The sequence below is a fragment of the Hyaena hyaena genome, unplaced genomic scaffold (genome assembly GCF_003009895.1).
Source record: "Hyaena hyaena isolate Hyena2069 unplaced genomic scaffold, ASM300989v1 scaffold_767, whole genome shotgun sequence".
Lineage (NCBI taxonomy): Eukaryota > Metazoa > Chordata > Mammalia > Carnivora > Hyaenidae > Hyaena > Hyaena hyaena.
Window position 1 is genome coordinate 667,411 of NW_024081397.1, and position 19,606 is coordinate 687,016.

Here is a 19,606-nt window from a genome sequence, read left to right on the forward strand (position 1 = left end):
CATGAGGTCACCATTTGTGAGTTCCAGCCCTGCGTCAGGCTCTGTGCTAACAGCTCAGAGCCTGGAGCCTGCTTCAGATTCTGTCTCTCTCTGCCCCTGCCCTGCTTGTGCTCTGTCTCTCAAAAATAAAATAAATGTAAAAAAAAAAAAAAATTTAAAGCCTGGATAAGAGAAACTCTCTCCCATAGGGACTCTCCATAGGTGCACAGGACAAACGGCTGTTTAAAACAGAGATACACAAAGTGTGTCCCCAAGCAGTGGCAGGAGCATCCTGTGGGGACTTGTCTGAAATGCCTCAGGCCCACAGAGGGCTTCAGATCAGAAACTGTGGGGTGGGGCACAGCCACTGGGGTTTCACAAGGGCTCCAGGTGATGCCAACTGCCCTACAATCTGAGAAGCTCTACAGGAAACAGCCTCCCTTTGATCTTCTCCCACGTTCACATCCTAAGAGACCCCATGTTTTGTTAAGAGGACAACAGAGTCAAATACTGTCAAAGTAAACCCTTTGTGGACACTGCCTCCACGGTAGCACATCTCTAGATGCCCCTTCTTCCTCTCCACTGCCCTCCCTTCCTTCCCAGAGCTGGCCAACCCCAACACATCCCTTCAGCTCATGCCTCACTCCATCCAGGCGCCAGCCCCTCTCCTGGGCTCTGGCCACTGCAGACCTGTATTCACTGCTGTCTTCCCATTTCTTCCGCCCATCTCCACGTGGCACTGCTTCCACCAGGTGTCCTGCCCTGAAAGCTGCTGGCTTTGTCATTTTCCTGCTCAGCATTCCCTAGGTTCTCCAAATGACTCTGACTGCCCACTCCAAACATCAAAAAGTCCTGAGCATGGGGCACCTCGGTGGCTCAGTCAATTAAGCGTCTGACTTCGGCTTGTGTCATGATGTTGCAGTTTGTGAATTCGAGCCCCACATTGGGTCTGTGCTGACAGCTCAGAGCTGGGAGCCTGCCTCAGATTATGTCTCCTCTTTGTTCTTCCCCTGATAACTCTCTGTCTCTTTCAAAAATAAACAACAAAAGTCCTGAGCATGTGCTCCCTATATAGGTACATGCACACTGTAAAGGATGAAGTAGAAGTGTGGGAATATATATATATATATAATATATATATTATATATATTATATGTAATATATGTGTGTGTGTGTGTGTGTGTGTGTGTGTGTGTGTGTGTATTCCGGAATTTCGGGGCACCTGGGTTGCTCAGTTAAGTGTCCAATTCTTGATTTCAGCTCAGAGCATGATCTCGATGTTTGTGAGTTCGAGCCCCACATAGGGCTCCATGCTGGTAGAGTAGAGCCTGCTTGGGGTATTCCCTCTCTTTCTTTCTCTCTCTCTGTCCCTCTCCTGCTCTATCTCTCAAAATAAGTATACATTTAAAAAAATCTCCAGAATTTCTTTCCACTGTCCCCCACCATGTGAAGGGTTACACAGGACACACACATACACCACCCCCCCCCCCACCAATGCCGGCCATGCAGGATGCATGAATCACCCCCAGTACCCTGGCCTCCACTCCTCCATCACCTGTCGTGAACAGGCCAGCACAGTTCTCAACATACTTCCTACCCCACTGAATGTCTAAGGAATTCTAACATATTTGCACTTCTCAATTATGAAATAATCAGTGCCTTATCATAGTTGGTCTGACGTGTCTGATAGTAACCAAGGTGCTGCTAAGATGAAGTTTGTTTAGGACTGGGTCCCTATGAGCTTGACCCAGCACACTTAGGGATAGAGCCTCCATGTTACATTCACTGCAAAGCAGAGTCCTTACATAATCATGGCATCTGACTTTCTCCCCAAAGGGGTTAGCGCTCCCTCCCTTGGTTTCACGAGGCTCAGGAGGAGTGCCCTCACCAAATGCAAGCCAATCCCAAGGTTCTCCTTGCCTGTCGTCCCGGGCAGGGCACCCAGCGGATCCTTCTGCAGCCCCCTCCAGCCTCACCCCCCACAACTCGCTGCTCCCTCCTGTTCTCCCCCCGCACAGCAACACTGAACCTTGATGTCTGAGTGCACTGTGCTTGCTTGGACTTCAAATCCTGGCCCTGTTCTTCCCCTTTTCATAGAGGCCCTCCCAGCCCTCCACTGCTCTGGGTCAGGTGACACTCTTCTGTGGTCTTTCCAAGCCCTACCGTCCCTCAGATGCCCTCTCTGACCCTTCCTTGGTACCACTGCAGAGCCATATACCTGCTTCTGTCTCCACCTCCCCACCAAGGTCACTGAGGTCAAGGCCCCTAGCTATCCATCCTATCTATTACTCTGCCACAAAAACACTGTAGCAGAATGAAAATTACCATGTAACTTCCATACCCTGACCTTGAAAACCCAAGACAGTCTTTAAAGCTTTAAAATTCTAAATATTGAGTTATTGTAACGGGTGTCACTCTTATTCAAGAATAGTTTGAAGGGAAAGAACCCTCCCACTGAAAACTTCAGCCATGCAAAGCCTTCCTTTAATTTAAATGAGGACAGCCTATGATACATACATCTATCACTGAGCTCTAGGCAGCCATTTACATTTTTGAATGAGATCTCTGCATTGAAAGATGTTTTCCATATATTAAATACAAAAGGAAGTCACAGAAAGTCTATAGTATAAAATCATTTACCTTTTAAAAATACCAAAATATATTATCTGAGCACATAATGCACAGGAAACTATCTATGTGATTCATACATACATCTACAATGCCAACAAGTAACTGACAGGAAGGCAAACAGAGTTAAGTGAAAGGGAGAAGAGCAGGGAGTGGGATCTTCCAAATGCTTCTATACTGTTAAGATGTTAAAATTACGAATTAAAACTAGACCCCCAAAAGACATGTATCAATGCCCTTTGCACCTTACTATCCAAACTGTAAATTACCCTTGACCACTGAACACCTTGGTTGCCTCCAGATTCAATTCAAGTCAGTACTCAGAGACACCAGTGTATCAACAGAAAGATAACATATTTACCATGATACTTATAACAACTATGTGTGCATTTCTTGCAGCTGGAATTAAAATACATTCTGTTCCCAAATCTTCACCTGAGAAAATAACTTCTGCCTCTTCACAAACGGAGCCAATAAATTTGTAAACATGTTCCACTCAAACATATTCTCAAGGATCTAGTGCATAGTATTGTATTCAATTAGGTAAACATTCAAAAACCGCTTAATCTGCACTAGACAGTAACATCGAATTTGGAGACACAGGTACAAAAAAAGATAGACGCATTCCAGACTACCCAAGAAAGCAAACATGCACTTTAATTCTTCAAGTCACTAGAGATGAATACACGTGACAAGAAGCGGACTCTCCTGGGGCGCCTGGGTGGCTCAGTCGGTTAAGCGTCCGACTTCGGCTCGGGTCATGATCTCATGGTTCGTGGGTTCAAACCCCGCATAGGGCTCTGTGCTGACAGCTAGCTCAGAGCCTGGAGACTGTTTCAGATTCTGTGTCTCCCTCTCTCTCTGACACTCCCCTGCTCACACTGTCTCTCTCTCTCTCTCTCAGAAATAAATTAATTAATTTTAAAAAAAGAAATAAATAAAACATAAAAAAAAAAAAAAGCAGACTCTCCTTTCTCCCCTTCTGTACCCCTGCAACTTCACAGATACCAGCAGATGTCTAGCATGATACAAAGTTGCCGTATCTTTTCTTCTGCTTTTTTTCCACTTAAGGAAATGTGGCAATATTTTCTCTCCAACAATGGAAATCACTTTCCCTTGAGGCTACCAAATAAAGGCACCTCCTTAGTTTTCTGACAAAAAGAAGAAACAGATTCACCAAAGAAAAAGGAGAGCAACAAAGGGTGAATCCTTCTGAGCCCAGCCCAGCATCAGGGCTATGGGCAGGAGAGATGAAAGCACGCCTTTACCATCACTGTTACAGATCACAAAGCTTAAATCATAATCACAGACCTCACTTCTCAGGATTCTCCCTGAAACAGACCCAGAGCTCTTGCCCTCTGATCAATTACTTCCCGGTGGAAACAGAAGTCAGGAGCAGAATAGGCCACTCAATAAACATTTGCTGCCCAAATAGATGATGAATCTGCTGAAAACTGACAAGCAACAGCTCTGCTTCCTTTTCAACTGACTTCCAATGAGCATCACCGATTAGGTCTGATAGTAAGCATGGTTGGATCTATTGTTAGATTGCCAAAGGCAAAGAAATCCAGAAGAAAAGGTTTTGTTTTGTGTGTGTGTGTCTGTGTGTGTGTGTGTGTGTGTTTTAAGTAGGTAGGAAGAAAAGGACAATTCAGACTCCTCACCACAACTTCTAAATGGAGGAAGGAGCCTTCATGTGACCAAACCCGGAATGTGAAACTATGACAGAAAACATAAAGGTGTAGTAACCATTTTTTGAAAGTAGAACTATGATTAAGAACAAGATGGAAAAAGAAAATGTGTATATGTAAGGATCAGTACAAAGCATAAAGGAGAAACTTTTTAAAAATGTAATATAACTTTGGGGGAAATTCTGCACCTGGCTGTTAAAACTTGCTCTCTCTCGGGGCGCCTGGGTGGCTTAGTCGGTTGAGCGTCCGACTTTCGCTTAGGTCATGATCTCGCGGTTTGTGGGTTCAAGCCCTGCGTCGGGCTCTGTGCTGACTGCCAGCTCAGAGCCTGGAGCCTGTTTCAGTCTGTGACTCCCTCTCTCTCTGACCCTCCCCTGCTCATGCTGTCTCTCTCTGTCTCTCTCTCCTACAAATTAAAAAAAAAAAAAAAACATTAAAAAAAAACTTGCTCTCTCTCTCTTCCTCTCAAAAATAAACATTTAAAAAAAAAAAAAGCTGCTATGTCGGGGCACCTGGGTAGCTCAGTCAGTTAAGCATTCAACTCAGTTTCGGCTCAGGTCAAGATCTCACAGTTCATGAGATCAAGCCCTGTGTTGGATTCTGTGCTGACAGCTCGGAGCCTGCTTGGAATTCTCTCTTTCCCTCTCCCTGGCTCATGCGTGCTCTCTCTCTCCCTCTCAAAAGAAACAAATAAACATGTTTTAAAAAATATATTTGCTACTAGATCTTTATTTAAAATGCTAAAGAGAAACTTGATAGACATAAATTTCACAAAAAATAAAACCTACGTAAAAAAATTACAAAACTTTACTGAGGGTCAAAAGAAAGATGTCATGGAAAAAAAAGAGAAATCACTACCTCTATATGGGAAAATATTTTAATATAATAAAATTTGAAAGACTGATTTTATTGTTGTACTTCATTCTGTTTTTCCACATTGAGTACATTATTTTCCTATTTACAAATTATTTAGTTTTATTTGTTTATTTATTTATTTAGGAGAGAGGGCAAGGGCAGAGAATCCCAACTGTCAGCACAGAGTCCAACTCAGGGCTCTAGGGCTCGATCTCATGAACCATAAGATCATGACCTGAGCAGAAACCAAGAGTCCAATGCTTAACTGACTGAGCCACCCAGGAGCCCCTTGAAGATGGTTTTAAGTGGCCTTTTCATTTTGTATTTGAAGAGATGGAGAAGGAAAGAAGGTATGGGAGGGGTTTAGGAGGGACATTTCAAACCACGGTGCCCATTGGCATCACCTAGACTACAGCCTGGTGTGCCATACCCCTGTGACCAATGCAATGATTTCCTAAGGGAGGGGTGGCCATCCACAGGGACAGAATCCTATGGAATGGCTGTGTCTGTAGGTCACCCTAACAGGCCTGGAAAATGTCAGCCTTCTACCCAACGCGTTTGTTGGGAATGGCATGGTCCAGGAAAACATGAGGAAAGGGGGATATGGGAGAAGCCAGATTGGGGGGGGGGGTAAGTGTGGCAGGGGTATCTGTGTGGGAATTGGGGTGAGAGCCGGGAGAGAGGGAAAGAGATGCAAGCAGGATGGACTAGGTGGGGGAATGGGGAAGAGGGCAAGAGGGGGGGTAAGGGGACAGATGGAGAGTGAGGAAGCGGGGAGATGGAGAGGTAGAGAGGAAGGAGAAGGGAGTGGACAGTGGGGTGTGTGAGAAAGGGGAGGTGGGAGTGTGGAAGGGGAGGAGGAAGACTGGGTAGGCAGATGAGGGGCGGAGGTGTTGAAGCACAAGGCGTGAGTTGGGCAAGGGCCCTAGAGGCCTCAAGAAGGTGCCAGTGCTCAGTGGTGGGAGACAGGCAGGTGAGCCAGACAGGTGCAGGTACAAGACCAGCCACTCTGGCTCAGGAGGGCTGCAGGCCCTGCAAACTCAGCACCCTGGCCTGGACCGGACGCTGCTGCTGGGACAGAGAACAGGCCTTCCAACCACCCAAGCTGCACATGCTTCAACGCAGACAAGCTGCCCAGCAGCCACCCGGGCCCACCATGCTCATCAGCCAGGTCACAGTCATCAAGAAGAAGGGGCGCTCTCACTGCAGGGCCAAACAGGAGGACCAGAAGCCGGTTGATCACCCACCAACAAGGACCAATGCCCAAAGTAGGGGTCCTCTACAAAACCTCCTGGCCCCTCTGCCTTGTAGGCACCCCATTGGGGCTGCTTCAACATAAAACACTGTTTCAGGACAAGTGTCCCCAAAAGTCTACACTGAAGCTAAGAAGTGGGGTAGGTGCATCCTTGGGGTTCCTTCAGGTCCCTCCACACCACACGGAGTATCAGGCTAAGTGCTGGAGGAGGTCACGTAATTGTCCTATGCCTCAGTTTCCCCATCTATAACATGGGGAGATTATTGTCACCTCCCTGCCAGACAGTGGTGTTATCAAAGCAGGTCACTACTCATGCTGCACTTTAGCGTGTGCACCAGGCGTGGGAGTGGAGGGAAGGGGGGGCTTTCATTGCTTTGAGAGCCTAGGATAGAAATTATGTCTTTTAAATAATTAAGATGCACTGGGAGTAAGGGGAGCAAGGAATTAGAATAAGATTATATAGATATAGATACATATAGATACACACACACACGCACACGCATACACACACAACTAAGAGGAAGAAGAGACCTAAGATACTGATTGGGCTACATGCAAGTTTCCTGGAGAACCACTGTCCATCCATTGCCCCTTATCATTCATGGCTAGTAACCCTTTCCACAAGGACTGTCACTGGTCCCTAACAGCGTCAGAGTAATGTGATTCTTTCCCTTGGTTCCATTGGAGCCATCCTACCCCTCAGTCTTCCGTTGCTGGTCTGATCACCAGCAGACATGGCTGTCGGCTCACATCTTTGAAAATAAATAAACAAAACTCAGATCGCTGAACATTACATATGTCAACAGAATTCTAACTTAGAAACAGCATGTTTGTTTTCAGAAAAACTATAAAAATGTTCAGAGATACTAAGAACAAAATTCCAAGGTCTCACCACCCTAACAAAATTGTTTGCATCTTCCAAGATGTGCAGACCTTTCCAAGCGTTTGCTACTGATGCTTTATAGCACGTACTTATTTTGGTTAGAAAAATAGAAAGCTTAACCAAAAACTCAAAGAAACTGATGGACTAACTTAAAATTCACCCCTTGCTCTTCAAAGTGGTTCCTCGACCCACCCACCCTCTGGGGAGCACCCACTTGCCCGCTGTCACTGCCCTTCCTGAGCAAGGGCAATCCCTCCCGACAGGGCACTTTCTTCACACCTACACCTGGAAATATCTTTTTTCCAAGGTGGCTCATCAACTGAAGCTATCATCCCTTTGAAGAAATTCTTTCATTCCTCATAGTGCTTTTCAAAAAGTACTACTACCTGCAAGGTAGTAAGAGAACACAGTATTCCCATTTATAAGTGCACAGAAATGAAACACCAGGGTTAGATGACTGTCCCCAAGCCAAACTATGAGCCTAACAAAAGCAAGTGAAACCACCTTCTCTGTAAAGGAACAACGCTGAATCACCCCTCCCACACATACCCTTCAGAATCTCCTAAGACCCAAGACATTTGTAGAACATACAGCAGGGAGGGAGTCAAGTAGGCATTAATGTGGATTCAGCGCACATGGAGAATCTGGCACCAGGCCCTGCCTGTTAAACATCTATTCTTGAAAGCGCTTGGACATCACAACACCCACCCTCAGGGTTTCCTGGCCCACACAGCAGCCTACAACCCGCCAGCCCATCTACACAAGGCCCGGGATGCACACAGCAGAGTGCGATATCCCGGCTAGACAGGCTGCCCCCAAATACAAAACTGAGTCTACGTGGCCCTCCCCTAAGGCTTGAATATTCAGGGCACATTCAGAGAACTCTCTACCTTCTTGCACTGCATGAATTTTGATCAAATGTTTACTCATCTCACTGAATAACGTTTATGTTTGGGACAGACTTCAAGTGCCGCCTTTAAGGACCCAAAGGAGCTGCTCCTTGCACCCTGCCCCCTCCAATGCCATGGTCATGCTGGGATCTCTGCCTTCAACCCTATTGTCCAAATCCTATCCCTCCTCTAAGTAGCAACCCCTGGGCCATGAGGGCATCCCCATTCCTTCATAGCCCCGGTCTCATTTCTCTCATGGAATGCCTTGGCTCATTACTTAAGAACTACGTGGTGAAAGTAGAACCGTTGAAAACAAAGATTCCCAGGTCCTAAAATCTGTTTCTGCCCCAAGAACACCTCGGACACCAATGTGTGGGGGTTTTTTCCACACCAACAACCTATTCTCCAACTCTTTGGACACTAACTGTGTGGGTGTCCAACAATTCGATTTATTCTGACACTAACAACCTAGAATTAGGACAGACTGCAGTTAGGGTCTCAATCCCACACGACTGCCAATCACAAGTCCCTATACTGACAAAGTGGCTATAAATCAGGGGTTCCCACGACCCCATACCTGGGTTTGATCATTTGCTAGAATGGCTCCCAGAATTCAGGAAAACAGTTTACTTACATGTACTGGTTCATTATAAAGGATACAACTCAGAAACAGCCAAGTGAAAGAGGTGTGCACGGCAACATATGGGGATGGGACTGGAGCTTCCACACCCCCAGTACCTCCTTGCACTCAACAACTGGGGAGTTCAATAAGCCCACTGCTAGAGTGTTTGCAGAGCTCCATCTCTAGCACCCCATTCTGGTCCTGGAGGATGCTGGGTGAGACCGGAGTGCCAAACCTAAGCACATGGCTGGTCCTACTCATGATTGGCCCCATCCTGGCTACCTAGAGGCCTACTCTAAGTCACTTCATTGGCATCAATTTCACTGTGATCAAAGAGGGGCTCTCATGAATAACAAAAGACACTCCTATCCCTCAGGAAATCCCAAGTGTTTCAGGAGCTGTATGCCAAGAATAGGGGACAAAGACCAAATATATTTTCCTCCATACCACACCGGGCATGAGAATAGAGCTGCTATTCACTTCACAGAGGACAGTTAACATATATATAAAGAGATCTTAAAAGATGAGTGGAAAAGGAGGGCTCCTGGCTGGCTCAGTCAGAGGAGGAGGAGACTCTTGATCTCGGGGTCATGAGTTCAAGCCCCATGTTGGGTGTGGAGCCTACTAAAAAAAAAAAAAAAAAAAAAGTGAGTGGAAAAGAGAATCAACAACTCAACAGAAAAATGGGCAAATCCATAAACAGTTCTCAGAAACATATAATATTAATAGCCCTGAAACATTTCAAAAGAAGCTTCATGACACAATAAAAGAAGTGCAAATTAAAACAAGGAAATGTATTTTTTAGATTAGTGACAAGTCGAACGTTCACCAACAGCCTTTGCTGGGGAGGCTGAGAGGAGCCAGCTGCTCACACTCCTGGTGAGAGCATGCGCACACGACTATGCACTGCAGCAGTATTTGTGACAGCAACGTGTTGGAAATCATTGCCTTCCACGGGAGACTGATGCGTGCACACAGGAGTACTAGGCACAGGGGACAGCTGTGTGTGTGCACATGGAGCACTCGCTCTCCAGGAAAGGGAGGCAGAGTCTGCGCAGGATGCTACCCGCTCGGTAAAAACAGACAGCAAGGGCAGGCATACATGTGGACTAAATGCTGACATTTGCAAATAAGATGAGTAAAACAAACTAAAAGTGTGCAAAAGGCTGGAGATTGCCCAAGAGACATCTGAGTTTTCACGTAGTTCGACTCAGAACCATGTATGTGGCTGAAATACTTTATTAAAAAGAAGAAAGTTGAACACAAACCGAAACATGACCCTAACTTGTTTCAGGCCTTAAAAAGATGGTCACATGTATCTTCTGAAGACAATACTCTAACTGCACATCCTCAATGAAACATATTCTGAGGAAAAAAAGAACTACAAAGAAACCCTGACTCTTGTTAAGTTTGTTTCTGGCAGTGGTACTGACATAGTCATTCTGAAACTGTTCTGTCTGTATGGTAGCAGAGAGCTAATGACTTTTTTACTCATGTTAGAAATGAGATTTTGACAGTGGAAACAAGAAAACAGCAATACAGAATGGGGGAAGGTAAGGAAGATAAAGGATATACATTTTCCAGCTCTTTCCCCTGCAAGACTTGGGAGCAAGGACACCTCAATGGCAATGCCCACAACCAGAGCCTAGGCTCAACAACATTCTCTGGCGAAAGAAAGTAGGGCTCTTTGGAGAAATGACTAATTCCAGGCCTGGGGCAGGGAAAGATGGGCCCAGAACATCTGGAGATCAAGGAAGTGCTCAAAGACTCAAAGACTCTGAGTCCACAGTGATTGTTTTTTAAAGGGGAGGGGTGAATTGATTCATGACCCCCCAAAATACGTCCACATCCTAATCCCTACAACCTTGAATTTGACTTTACTTGGGAAAGGGTGCTTTGCAGGTGTAATTAAGGATCTTGAGACCAAAAGATCACCTTCAATATTCACTTGGGCCCTAAATCCAGTGCCACATGTCCTCATAAGGACCCAGGGAACACGTGACAGACAGAAGAGGCAATGTGACCATCCAGAGAGGAAGGTGGGAGGGATGCATCCACACACCAGAACATCTGGAGCCTCAAAGGAGCCTTCAGAGGGAGAGCAGCCTTGTCAGCACCTCGGTTTCAGATGTGTGGCCTCTGAACGGTGACAGAATAAATTTCTCTTGTTTGAAAGCCACCTTGTTTGTGGCAATGTTACAGCAAGCACAGGAAATTACTAAAGAAAGTGAGAGAAGATAGAGGGAGGCAAGTTCTTTTCAGAAGAATGCAAGTTAATAAACTCAAGAAAAGCAGGGGCGCCTGGGTGGCTCATGGATAAGCGTCCAGCTTTGGCTCCGGTCATGATCTCAGGGTTCGTGGCTTCAAGCCCCGTGTCAGGCTCTGTGCTGACAGCTCAGAACCTGAAGCCTGCTTCAGATTCTGTGTCTCCCTCTCTCTGCCCCTCCCCCACTCACACTCTGTGTCTGTCTCTCTCTCTCCTAAAAATAAACATTAAAAATTTTTTTTAAAATAAACTCAAGAAAAGCAACATTTTGGATTTCCCAGTGTGAAAAGTGATCTAGGTGAGAAGTGTCAATGAGCTCTGTATGCACTCACTGAACAAAAAGACACTCCATCTCTGAGAACTACCTCCAGGACTGTGTACCAGGAAAAGGCACCTTTAGTTAAGTGCGGTGATGGCCAACCTGTATCATCAACAGTGGGGCAACCCTGATGAAAGGCAAATCAACAAGCACTATTACAAAAATGTTCAGCCAAATTTAATTGGACAAATCACATCACAGAATGTGAGATGTTTTACAGCACAACTGGCCTGGCCTATTTTTTAAAGGTAAATGTTATGAAAAATAAAAAATAAAAAAGTTAGAAACATAACAGCCAAATGCAACATATAAACCTTAACTGATCTTAGAGTTTAAGAAAAAGCAGGGGGGGACACCTGGGTGGCTCAGTCAGTGAAGCGGCTGACTTTGGCTCAGGTCATGATCTCATGGTTTGTGGGTTCGAGCCGCACATCAGGCTCTGTGCTAAAAGCTGGGAGCCTGGACTCTGTTTCTGATTCTGTGTCTCTATCTCTCTCTCTGCCCCTCCCCTACTCATATTCTGTCTCTCCCTCTCTCTGTGTCTCTCCCCCTGCTCTCAAAAATGAAGAGACATTTAAAAAAAATTTAAGGCTATCAAAGACATTTATAGTACAATTGGGGGAAACTCAAAACATGGACTGTCCACTGGACAGTATTATTTATGTTAATTTTTTAGAGAGTACTAATGGTAATGAGATTACAGAAGATGCCCTTAGTCCTAGGAGATCTAGTTAAAATATTTAAAGGTGAGGTAACTTTCAAATATTTCCAAAAAAAAAGGTATATATATTAAAAAAGAGAAAAGGAACAAATGTGGGAAAAAAGAACAGCTGGTAAATCTAAGCAGAGGAGTATTTGCCTGTTTGCTGAATTAGTCTGTCATTAGGAAGAACAGAAAACAGGTGTGTAAATTATTAAACGAAAATGTTAAGGGCTCAAAACAAGTTTGAGGTGCCCCTCCCAACCCGCCAAGGAACTGATTCCCAGGGTCCCAAGGATCCTGGGAATGTGCACTTCACAAGCGCTGGCTGATCCTCATGCTCAGGTAAACCTGGAGCCAGCACCTGTACTAACTACTTGTTTGTTTTTCCCTCCCTTTCCTCCCTGGAGGCTGCTGGCATCAGGATGCTGTCTCCCTGCATCTCCCGACAGCAGTCCGCTGGATGTTTACCGCAGGGACAGTCCCTAGTCACGCGGGGCTGATTAGATTAATGGCAAAGCTGTTCTAACAAAAGCCTGAATCAGATAAGTTTGCAGTCTGTTTCCATAAACGCAAGGCGAACACACATAAACCACACTTCTATACGGCTCTCAGCGTTTCATCTGCATCTTTTCTCTGCACTGGAGTAGGAGACACAGGACTGAAGGGTGCCATGGCTGCAGCGTCATTACCGCGAGATCCATGATGTGCCAAAGATTAAACAAGGATTACAGGGTCTCACCGCTTTCAAGAGCTGAGGGTCAAAGTAATGGCTCCTGAAATCACTGCATCAGAAAGGAGACTTCTTTTTTGTTCTTGTTTAAAGTCTGAGCCTTGGGGGATGGGAAAACGGGAACACAGTGCAGCTAGAAAGGCAGGAGGAGGTGGCGGCAAAGTTAAGAGAACCCCAGAGAGGCGGTGGGGACGGCCGGACCACACCCAGCAGGGTCAGGAATGGTCACGCCTTGGGCATCCGGAAATGGGGTGACAAGTCCACCAAGACAGGGGTTCTGACTTTCAATCGTGTATAAACAGCAGGACAACTGGCAAGGTACCCCCTGCCCCAGGAGAAGACGGACAGCTCCAGCTCTGGAAGGGGGTCTCAGACTGGGAGGATGACCATGATACTGCTCAGAGCGGAAGTCCTGTCTCCACTGGGGCCCCAGGACTCAGGCAGCCAGGCCTCCCCTTCCAGCAGATGCGTGCCAGAGCCTTGGCACCAGAGCTACAGCACTCTCTCAAACAGGACTGGACAGCCTACGGCCACCAGAAGGCCAACGAAAGCCTCCAACAAGAAAAGTGGGAAGGAGGGGCGCCTGGGTGGCTTAGTCGGTTAAGCGTCCGACTTACGCTTAGGTCATGATCTCGCGGTTCGTGGGTTCGAGCCCCGTGTTGGGCTCTGTGCTGACTGCCAGCTCAGAGCCTGGAGCCTGTTTCAGAGTCTGTGACTCCCTCTCTCTCTGACCCTCCCCTGCTCACGCTGTCTCTCTCTCTCTCTCTCCTAGAAATAAATAAAACATTAAAAAAAAAAATTAAAAAAAAAAAAGAAAAAGAAAAGTGGGAAGGAAACTGGAGGGAAGAGATTCTTTAGTGAGAAAGAAAAATAAACAAAACGACCATGAAAAGAATACAGCCATGAAATAAAGGCCACTGTTTTTGTTTGTTTGTTTTAAATCCAGAGAGAAAAGAACTTATATTAATGAAAAATGATAGCATCATTAGAAGCTTTAAAATGTAAAGCAGGGGCGCCTGGGTGGCTCGATCGGTTAAGCAACCAACCTCAGCACAGGTCATGAGCTCAGGGTTCGTGAGTCAGAGCCTCACGTCAGGCTCTGTGCTGACAGCTCAGAGCCTAAAGCCTGCTTCAGATGCTGTGTCTCCCTCTCTCTCTGCCCTTCCCCCACTTGTGCTCTCTCTCTCAAAAATAAACATTAAAAAAATTTTTTTAATATATAAATAGCAGAAGTTTCTAGAAAGTAAAGCAAAACTTTTAAAGAAGTGGACATGGTGCCTGGGTGGCTCAGTCGGTTAAGCATCCAACTCTTGGTTTTGACTCAGGTCATGATCTCATGGTTCATGAGTTCAAGCCCTGCATCAGGCTCCATGCTGTCAGTGCAGAGCTTGCTTGGGATTCTCTCTCTCTGTGTCTGGCCCTTTCCCACTTACATTCTCTCTCTCTCTCTCTCTCTCTCTCTCAAAATAAATAAATAAACCTAAAACAAATTTTTTTAAAGGGGAGAAAATAGGAAATAAGAGGACTAGAGTAGACAATACTACATCAGCATAGTAGGATTCCAGAGAGAGAAAAAAGAGAATGGAGATGAAACAAACAAAGAATAATTTAAGAACATCCCAGAACTGAAAAAGTACAACCTGTGGGTAGCAAGGGCTCCACAGGACCCAGTGCATGGGGCACAGATGCATGCAAGGCAGGCTATGCACACCTCCCACTGCAGGGGACAGGTCCCTCAGAGCAGGCTCTGCTGAGCTGCAGCAACAAGTGACCCCAGGCCCTACAAGCCTTAAAAACTAAGATGTATTCTTCAAGTTTGTATCACTCTAAGGAAGTGGGCGGGGGGAGGGGGGTTCTGCGCTGAGCGCCATTACGCCATTACCTTGAATGATGCCAGTTATCAACCCAGAGGGGAGGAAGCGTGTTCACAACTAATCGCTGGGCCCAGAAGTGAAGCAGGGCGCCCCCCCTTGGCCGGCCCCTGGGCATGCTGACTGCAGGAGGCCTCCAACCCGCCCCCTCCCCACCCCCCCCAGGAGTGAGGAAAGGCCAGGCAGCAGAGAGCTGGAAATGCCTGGTCTTCAATGACCCTTGGGAGCAACAGCAAGATCCTGCCATCTTCCAGAAAGAAAACACCAATCCCACAAAAGGGACTGGTCTGACACAACTGGGCTATCCTAGAAGTCAGAAAGGAATGGAACAATCCCTGAAGAATTCTGAAGGAATCTTCTAGAATTTTACATTATCAATCTATTAATTAAATGTAAAGAAAAGACATTTATGCAAGTCTCAACATTCTCCTCCAATGCACATTCAAGTGAAATAAGTGAGAAATAAGCAAGAGGAAGTCAGGGAATAGGACATCTGTAATGGGCAGAGCAAGTCTGAAGGCTGTGGGGGCCGTTCTTCAGGAAAGGGCCCCAACAAGATGTCCTGATGCTTTTCAACATCTTAGGGCCACTGACAAAGCATTTAGAATTGAATCAGAAATAGTACACAGAGGGGGGAAAAGGAAAGAAAGAAAGAAATAATATGAAAAAGCCATTTATTAGCTCCAGGGAAAACAAAAAGTCATGCACAACATGGCTCACTAGCTATAAATAAGAACATTTAGTCATACACGTATATACTAAATGCTGATCTCAAAATTACACCACTTCTACATGGGGATGGTGAACACAAGGGAAGCAGGGAAGTAAGAAAATAAACAATCATCTTCCAAAGAATAAAGTCACAAAGGTAATACCTACAAATGAAAAATCACCAACCATATGATTCTATAGCACAAAGATAAACACCAAAAACACTCAGCTAAAGGAAGTAAGTGCTTGCCTCCCTGTGCGGAGAGAGAGTGGCAGGGACTCTGTTTTGCCTAACAAACCCTGAAGACTCTATTTGACTTTTCAAACTATGTGCATGTTTTAAAAAAACACACACACACTGATGGTAATCCCAGCTGAGCCTCTACCTGGGGAACTACCTACCAGGTAGGCTGGCATGATTTTCAGTCAGACCTCTGAGCTCTTCAGTGCTACATAGGCTGAAACACTTAAGACACAGCTCCTGTTCTCAAGGATTGGGAGTTTTACTGAGAAGAAAACACATGCATGGAAAAGACCTCTAGTGCAGTGCAAGGTGTCACAGGCTCACTCCCAAGGTAGGGTCCAGAAGAGTTTAGAGAGCAGGAAGGGAGACTCTGGCCCAAGAAGGCAAAAACAACCTTTTGAGAAAGATCCAAGTGCAATGAGAAAGACGGGCAGAACTTGAGAGAGGAGCAGTCAGTGCACTTCCAGAACAGGATCTGGCTAGCCATGAGGCTGTGTGTTAAGTGGGAGTATGGACACTTTTTTCAAAGAGATTTCACTCCTAACAGGGAGGGCAAGATTGTCAGTAAGACTCCCTGCTGACTTACATTCTCAGTGTCCTTGGACACTACCTATCCGGAACCTTATAATGTTTTTCTGGCAGTATCTCAGATGTACCATCCCTGCTCATTAGTAAGGCTGCTCCACCCTATTCTTGAGCCCCCCATAACTAAAATCAGATTTTATAAGCTGGCACAAGGCCTCTCCTGAGCCAGCCAGCTCTGGCCCCTGTCTGCTGGTCAGCCTCATCGCTGTACTTTGTTTTCATGCTCCAAAAACACTATCCTTCTTTGCATTCCTACAGCCTTCCCTGCTCTTGGCTGCCACAGGACCTCTGCACATGCTCTTCCTCCTACAACACATTCCCTCCTAGGCCTCCCTATTCTACACATCATTCAGTTCTCAGCTCAAGCCTCAACTCCTCATGGAAACAAATTGTCCCTGATCACCTAATTTGAGAGTCCCTGTCATGAGCTCTCATGCATTCCTTTCCCTTATATCAGTTTGTAATTTAGCCCTCATTTGAGTGATTATCTCATTCTTGGCCACCTTACCTTCTAGGTCAATGGTCCCCAGAAAACAGCAACAACTTCCCAGGTGAAGCTATGAGAAATGCACACCCCAGACCTACTCCATCAAAAACCTGAGGTGGGAAGCAAAAATCTGTGTTGTGAAAACCCTCTGGGTGATTCTGGTAAACACTCCAGTTTGAGAACCACTGCTCTAGGCACCAAGATGGCACTTCCTAGTGTCCCCCAGCCCCATGCATGGTAACAGACAACGGTAAGGACTTGGCAGGATTTCCTGGTTGAATGAATGTTGAAACACTTCTCGGGCTCCCTAAATCTCCCTTTATTAATTCTTTTTTTTTTTTAATTTTTTTTTTAATTTATTATTTCTAGGAGAGAGAGAGAGAGACAGCATGAGCAGGGGAGGGTCAGAGAGAGAGGGAGTCACAGACTGAAACAGGCTCCAGGCTCCGAGCTGGCAGTCAGCACAGAGCCCGATGCGGGGCTCGAACCCACGAACGTGAGATCATGACCTAAGCGAAAAGTCGGACGCTTAACCGACTAAGCCACCCAGGCGCCCCTCCCTTTATTAATTCTAATCACATTGGAGCACCTACGTGGCTCAGTTGGTTGAGTGTCCGACTTCAGCTCAGGTCATGATCTTGAGGTTCACGGGTTGGAGCCCCATGTGGGGTTCTGTGCTGACAGCTCGGAGCCTGGAGCCTGCTTCAGATTCTGTGTCTCCCTCTCTCCCTGCCCCTCCCCTACTTACATTCTGTCTGTCTCTGTCTCTATCTCTCTCAAAAACAAAATAAAACATTAAAATAAATTAATTCTAAACACCTCTGTCCAACTTTAGAAGCCCTAGATCAACACCGACCAGGCTGCACACCTGGGTTCTACCTCCAGCTCCAAGTCTTTCTAGGTTCAAAACTTTGCTCTCTATAGCTTGTCATCCGTATAGTCTTCCATAAATGTTCCTAATTCCTCTTGGTCTTAATTTTCCCACCTCTAAAATGGGAATAACCATAGTATTCCCAAGATTGCTGAGATAATTAAATAAGCCAATGAGACTCATGCCTGCACACATATGTAACTCAGCAAATTTAGGTGTTATTATTATTTCATCACAAATTATTGTGATGCAATTTTAAGTGATCTTTCCCCTGGGTCTCAGCTTTCTTGCTCAAGACTGACCACATTCACTTAAGAGTAGCTCTCTCTTCCTTTCAAACTACTCACATCTCACACCCATCTCTGGCCTGAAACTCTGCCTAGGATCCAAAAGCCCTGCTTGAGGTTTCTCTGCTTCCACTTCCTGGGACAGCTGGGCTATGCTGAACAATCTGGGTCTTAATAACACATGTCCTTCTAGAGCTCAGCTGAAGTCACTTTCCCAAGTCCCCTCTCATCTCCAGAACCAGATCTTGGTAATTCAACCAGTTAGCAGATTGTTTCATTTAAGAGTGTGTCTGTCTGGTGGCTAGGATTCAAACACAGCTTACACTGGAAGCTGGAAGCTATTTCTAGTCCAACTGTGGTAGTTGGTAAAGTATTAATAGCAACAATTAAAATATATGCTCATCGAATAGATCTTAAAATAAAGGGGAGGGGGATGTTTTCTGCATCTCAGAAAACACAGGGTCCACCACCTGCCTGCGAAGTGCCTCTCCTGCCCTGTCTCAGCCAGAGGCTGGGAGTCATGGTAGACACGAGGGAACCGAACAGACCGTACACAGCAAAGCGCCGCCCCAGGTCTCCCGGAGCTGCGCCTCCCCACTGGGCCGACCCGCCGTGCCCTGGGGACCCTGCGCTCCCGGACATCTGGGCGCGGCCGAGGGCCTGCGGGGACCAGCAACACTTGGCTCCCCAATAGTTAAATGCTGAGTAATTTTCCTACGGAGCAAACAGTCGGAGCGGGGGCTCTGCCAACGGCAACAGTATTTTTATCCTACTTAACCAACACGGTGGCGCGACCGCGACTGTCCCCAGGGTGTCCCCCGGCGGCACGCTCGGGAATCGCCGGCCGGACTCTCGCCGGCTGCCGGGGCGACGTGGACAGCAGTCCCACGCGTCGGAGCGGGGGGACTGGGACACCGGCTGGGGCCTCGGCTGGCGCCTCAGCCGTGCCGGGCCCGGCTGTTCCAGAGCCCCGGGGCAATGACCCTCCGCCGGACCTCCGGGTCTCCGCGCCGGGGCCTAAGCACTCGAGGGTCTGCTCCCAAGTTGGCCAGCTGCTTTGCCGCAAGACTGGAGAAGGGGAGACGGGTCCCCGCAGCCCCCGAAAAGGGGTGAAAGCAGGGAGCTCAGGTCCCGCCCGGTACGCGGCGGGAGACCGGGCAGCAGGGCCATCCTGGGATCGCACACAGCCCGCCGACCCCCGGCCCCGCTGCCGCGGCGTCCGGGAATGAATGGGGCTCCCCGCCGGCCGCGGGCGCGAACTCACAGGCGACGTAGGCGAGCAGCGCGATGCCCAACAGCAGCTTCATCCTCCTGCGGTTGACGGCAGACACCAGGCGCAGCAGCGCCTTGCTCACCATCCCCAGGAGCCGCGCGGGTCCAGGGCCCTTGCCGCGCGGGGGCCCGCCTGGTGCACAATGCGCGGCGGCGGGGACGGCGGCGGCAGCGGCGGCAGCAGCGGCGGCGGCGGCCCGGGAGAGCCCCGCCTCCGGCCTCCGGCCCGCGCGGTCCCGCCCTCGCGCTCCGGGTTTCCTGCTGGCGGGACCACTGCGCCTGCGCCACTCCGCCCTCGCCCCGCCTCCTCACTCGCTCTCCCAACACCCAGCCCCTCCGCCTCTCGTCCCCGCAGGCGCAATTGCGCCTCTCCCTCCGGTTTTCGAAGAATGTGTCCGCGAGCTGGGGGCGGGGCGGGCCCAGCGCATGCGCGTACCGGCGTGTTTTCCCCCCTTCC

At 47.5% G+C, this 19,606-nt stretch overlaps 1 protein-coding gene across 4 annotated transcripts in view; it reads right to left on the reverse strand.

Moving 5' to 3' along the window:
* The window catches only part of UXS1 (UDP-glucuronate decarboxylase 1), a 92,724-nt gene extending 73,368 nt beyond the window's left edge, over positions 1 to 19,356 (reverse strand). For 2 of the 4 annotated variants that reach the window (XM_039218464.1, XM_039218463.1), the window contains exon 1: positions 19,142 to 19,327. In XM_039218464.1, coding sequence (XP_039074395.1) covers positions 19,142 to 19,235 — 94 coding nt within the window. In that variant the 5' untranslated portion in view covers positions 19,236 to 19,327. Of the gene's footprint in view, positions 1 to 16,740; positions 16,812 to 19,141 lie in introns of those variants that run through there. The other 2 variants (XM_039218466.1, XM_039218465.1) reach the window with 2 other exon arrangements.
* Between the last annotated feature and the right edge of the window lie 250 nt (positions 19,357 to 19,606).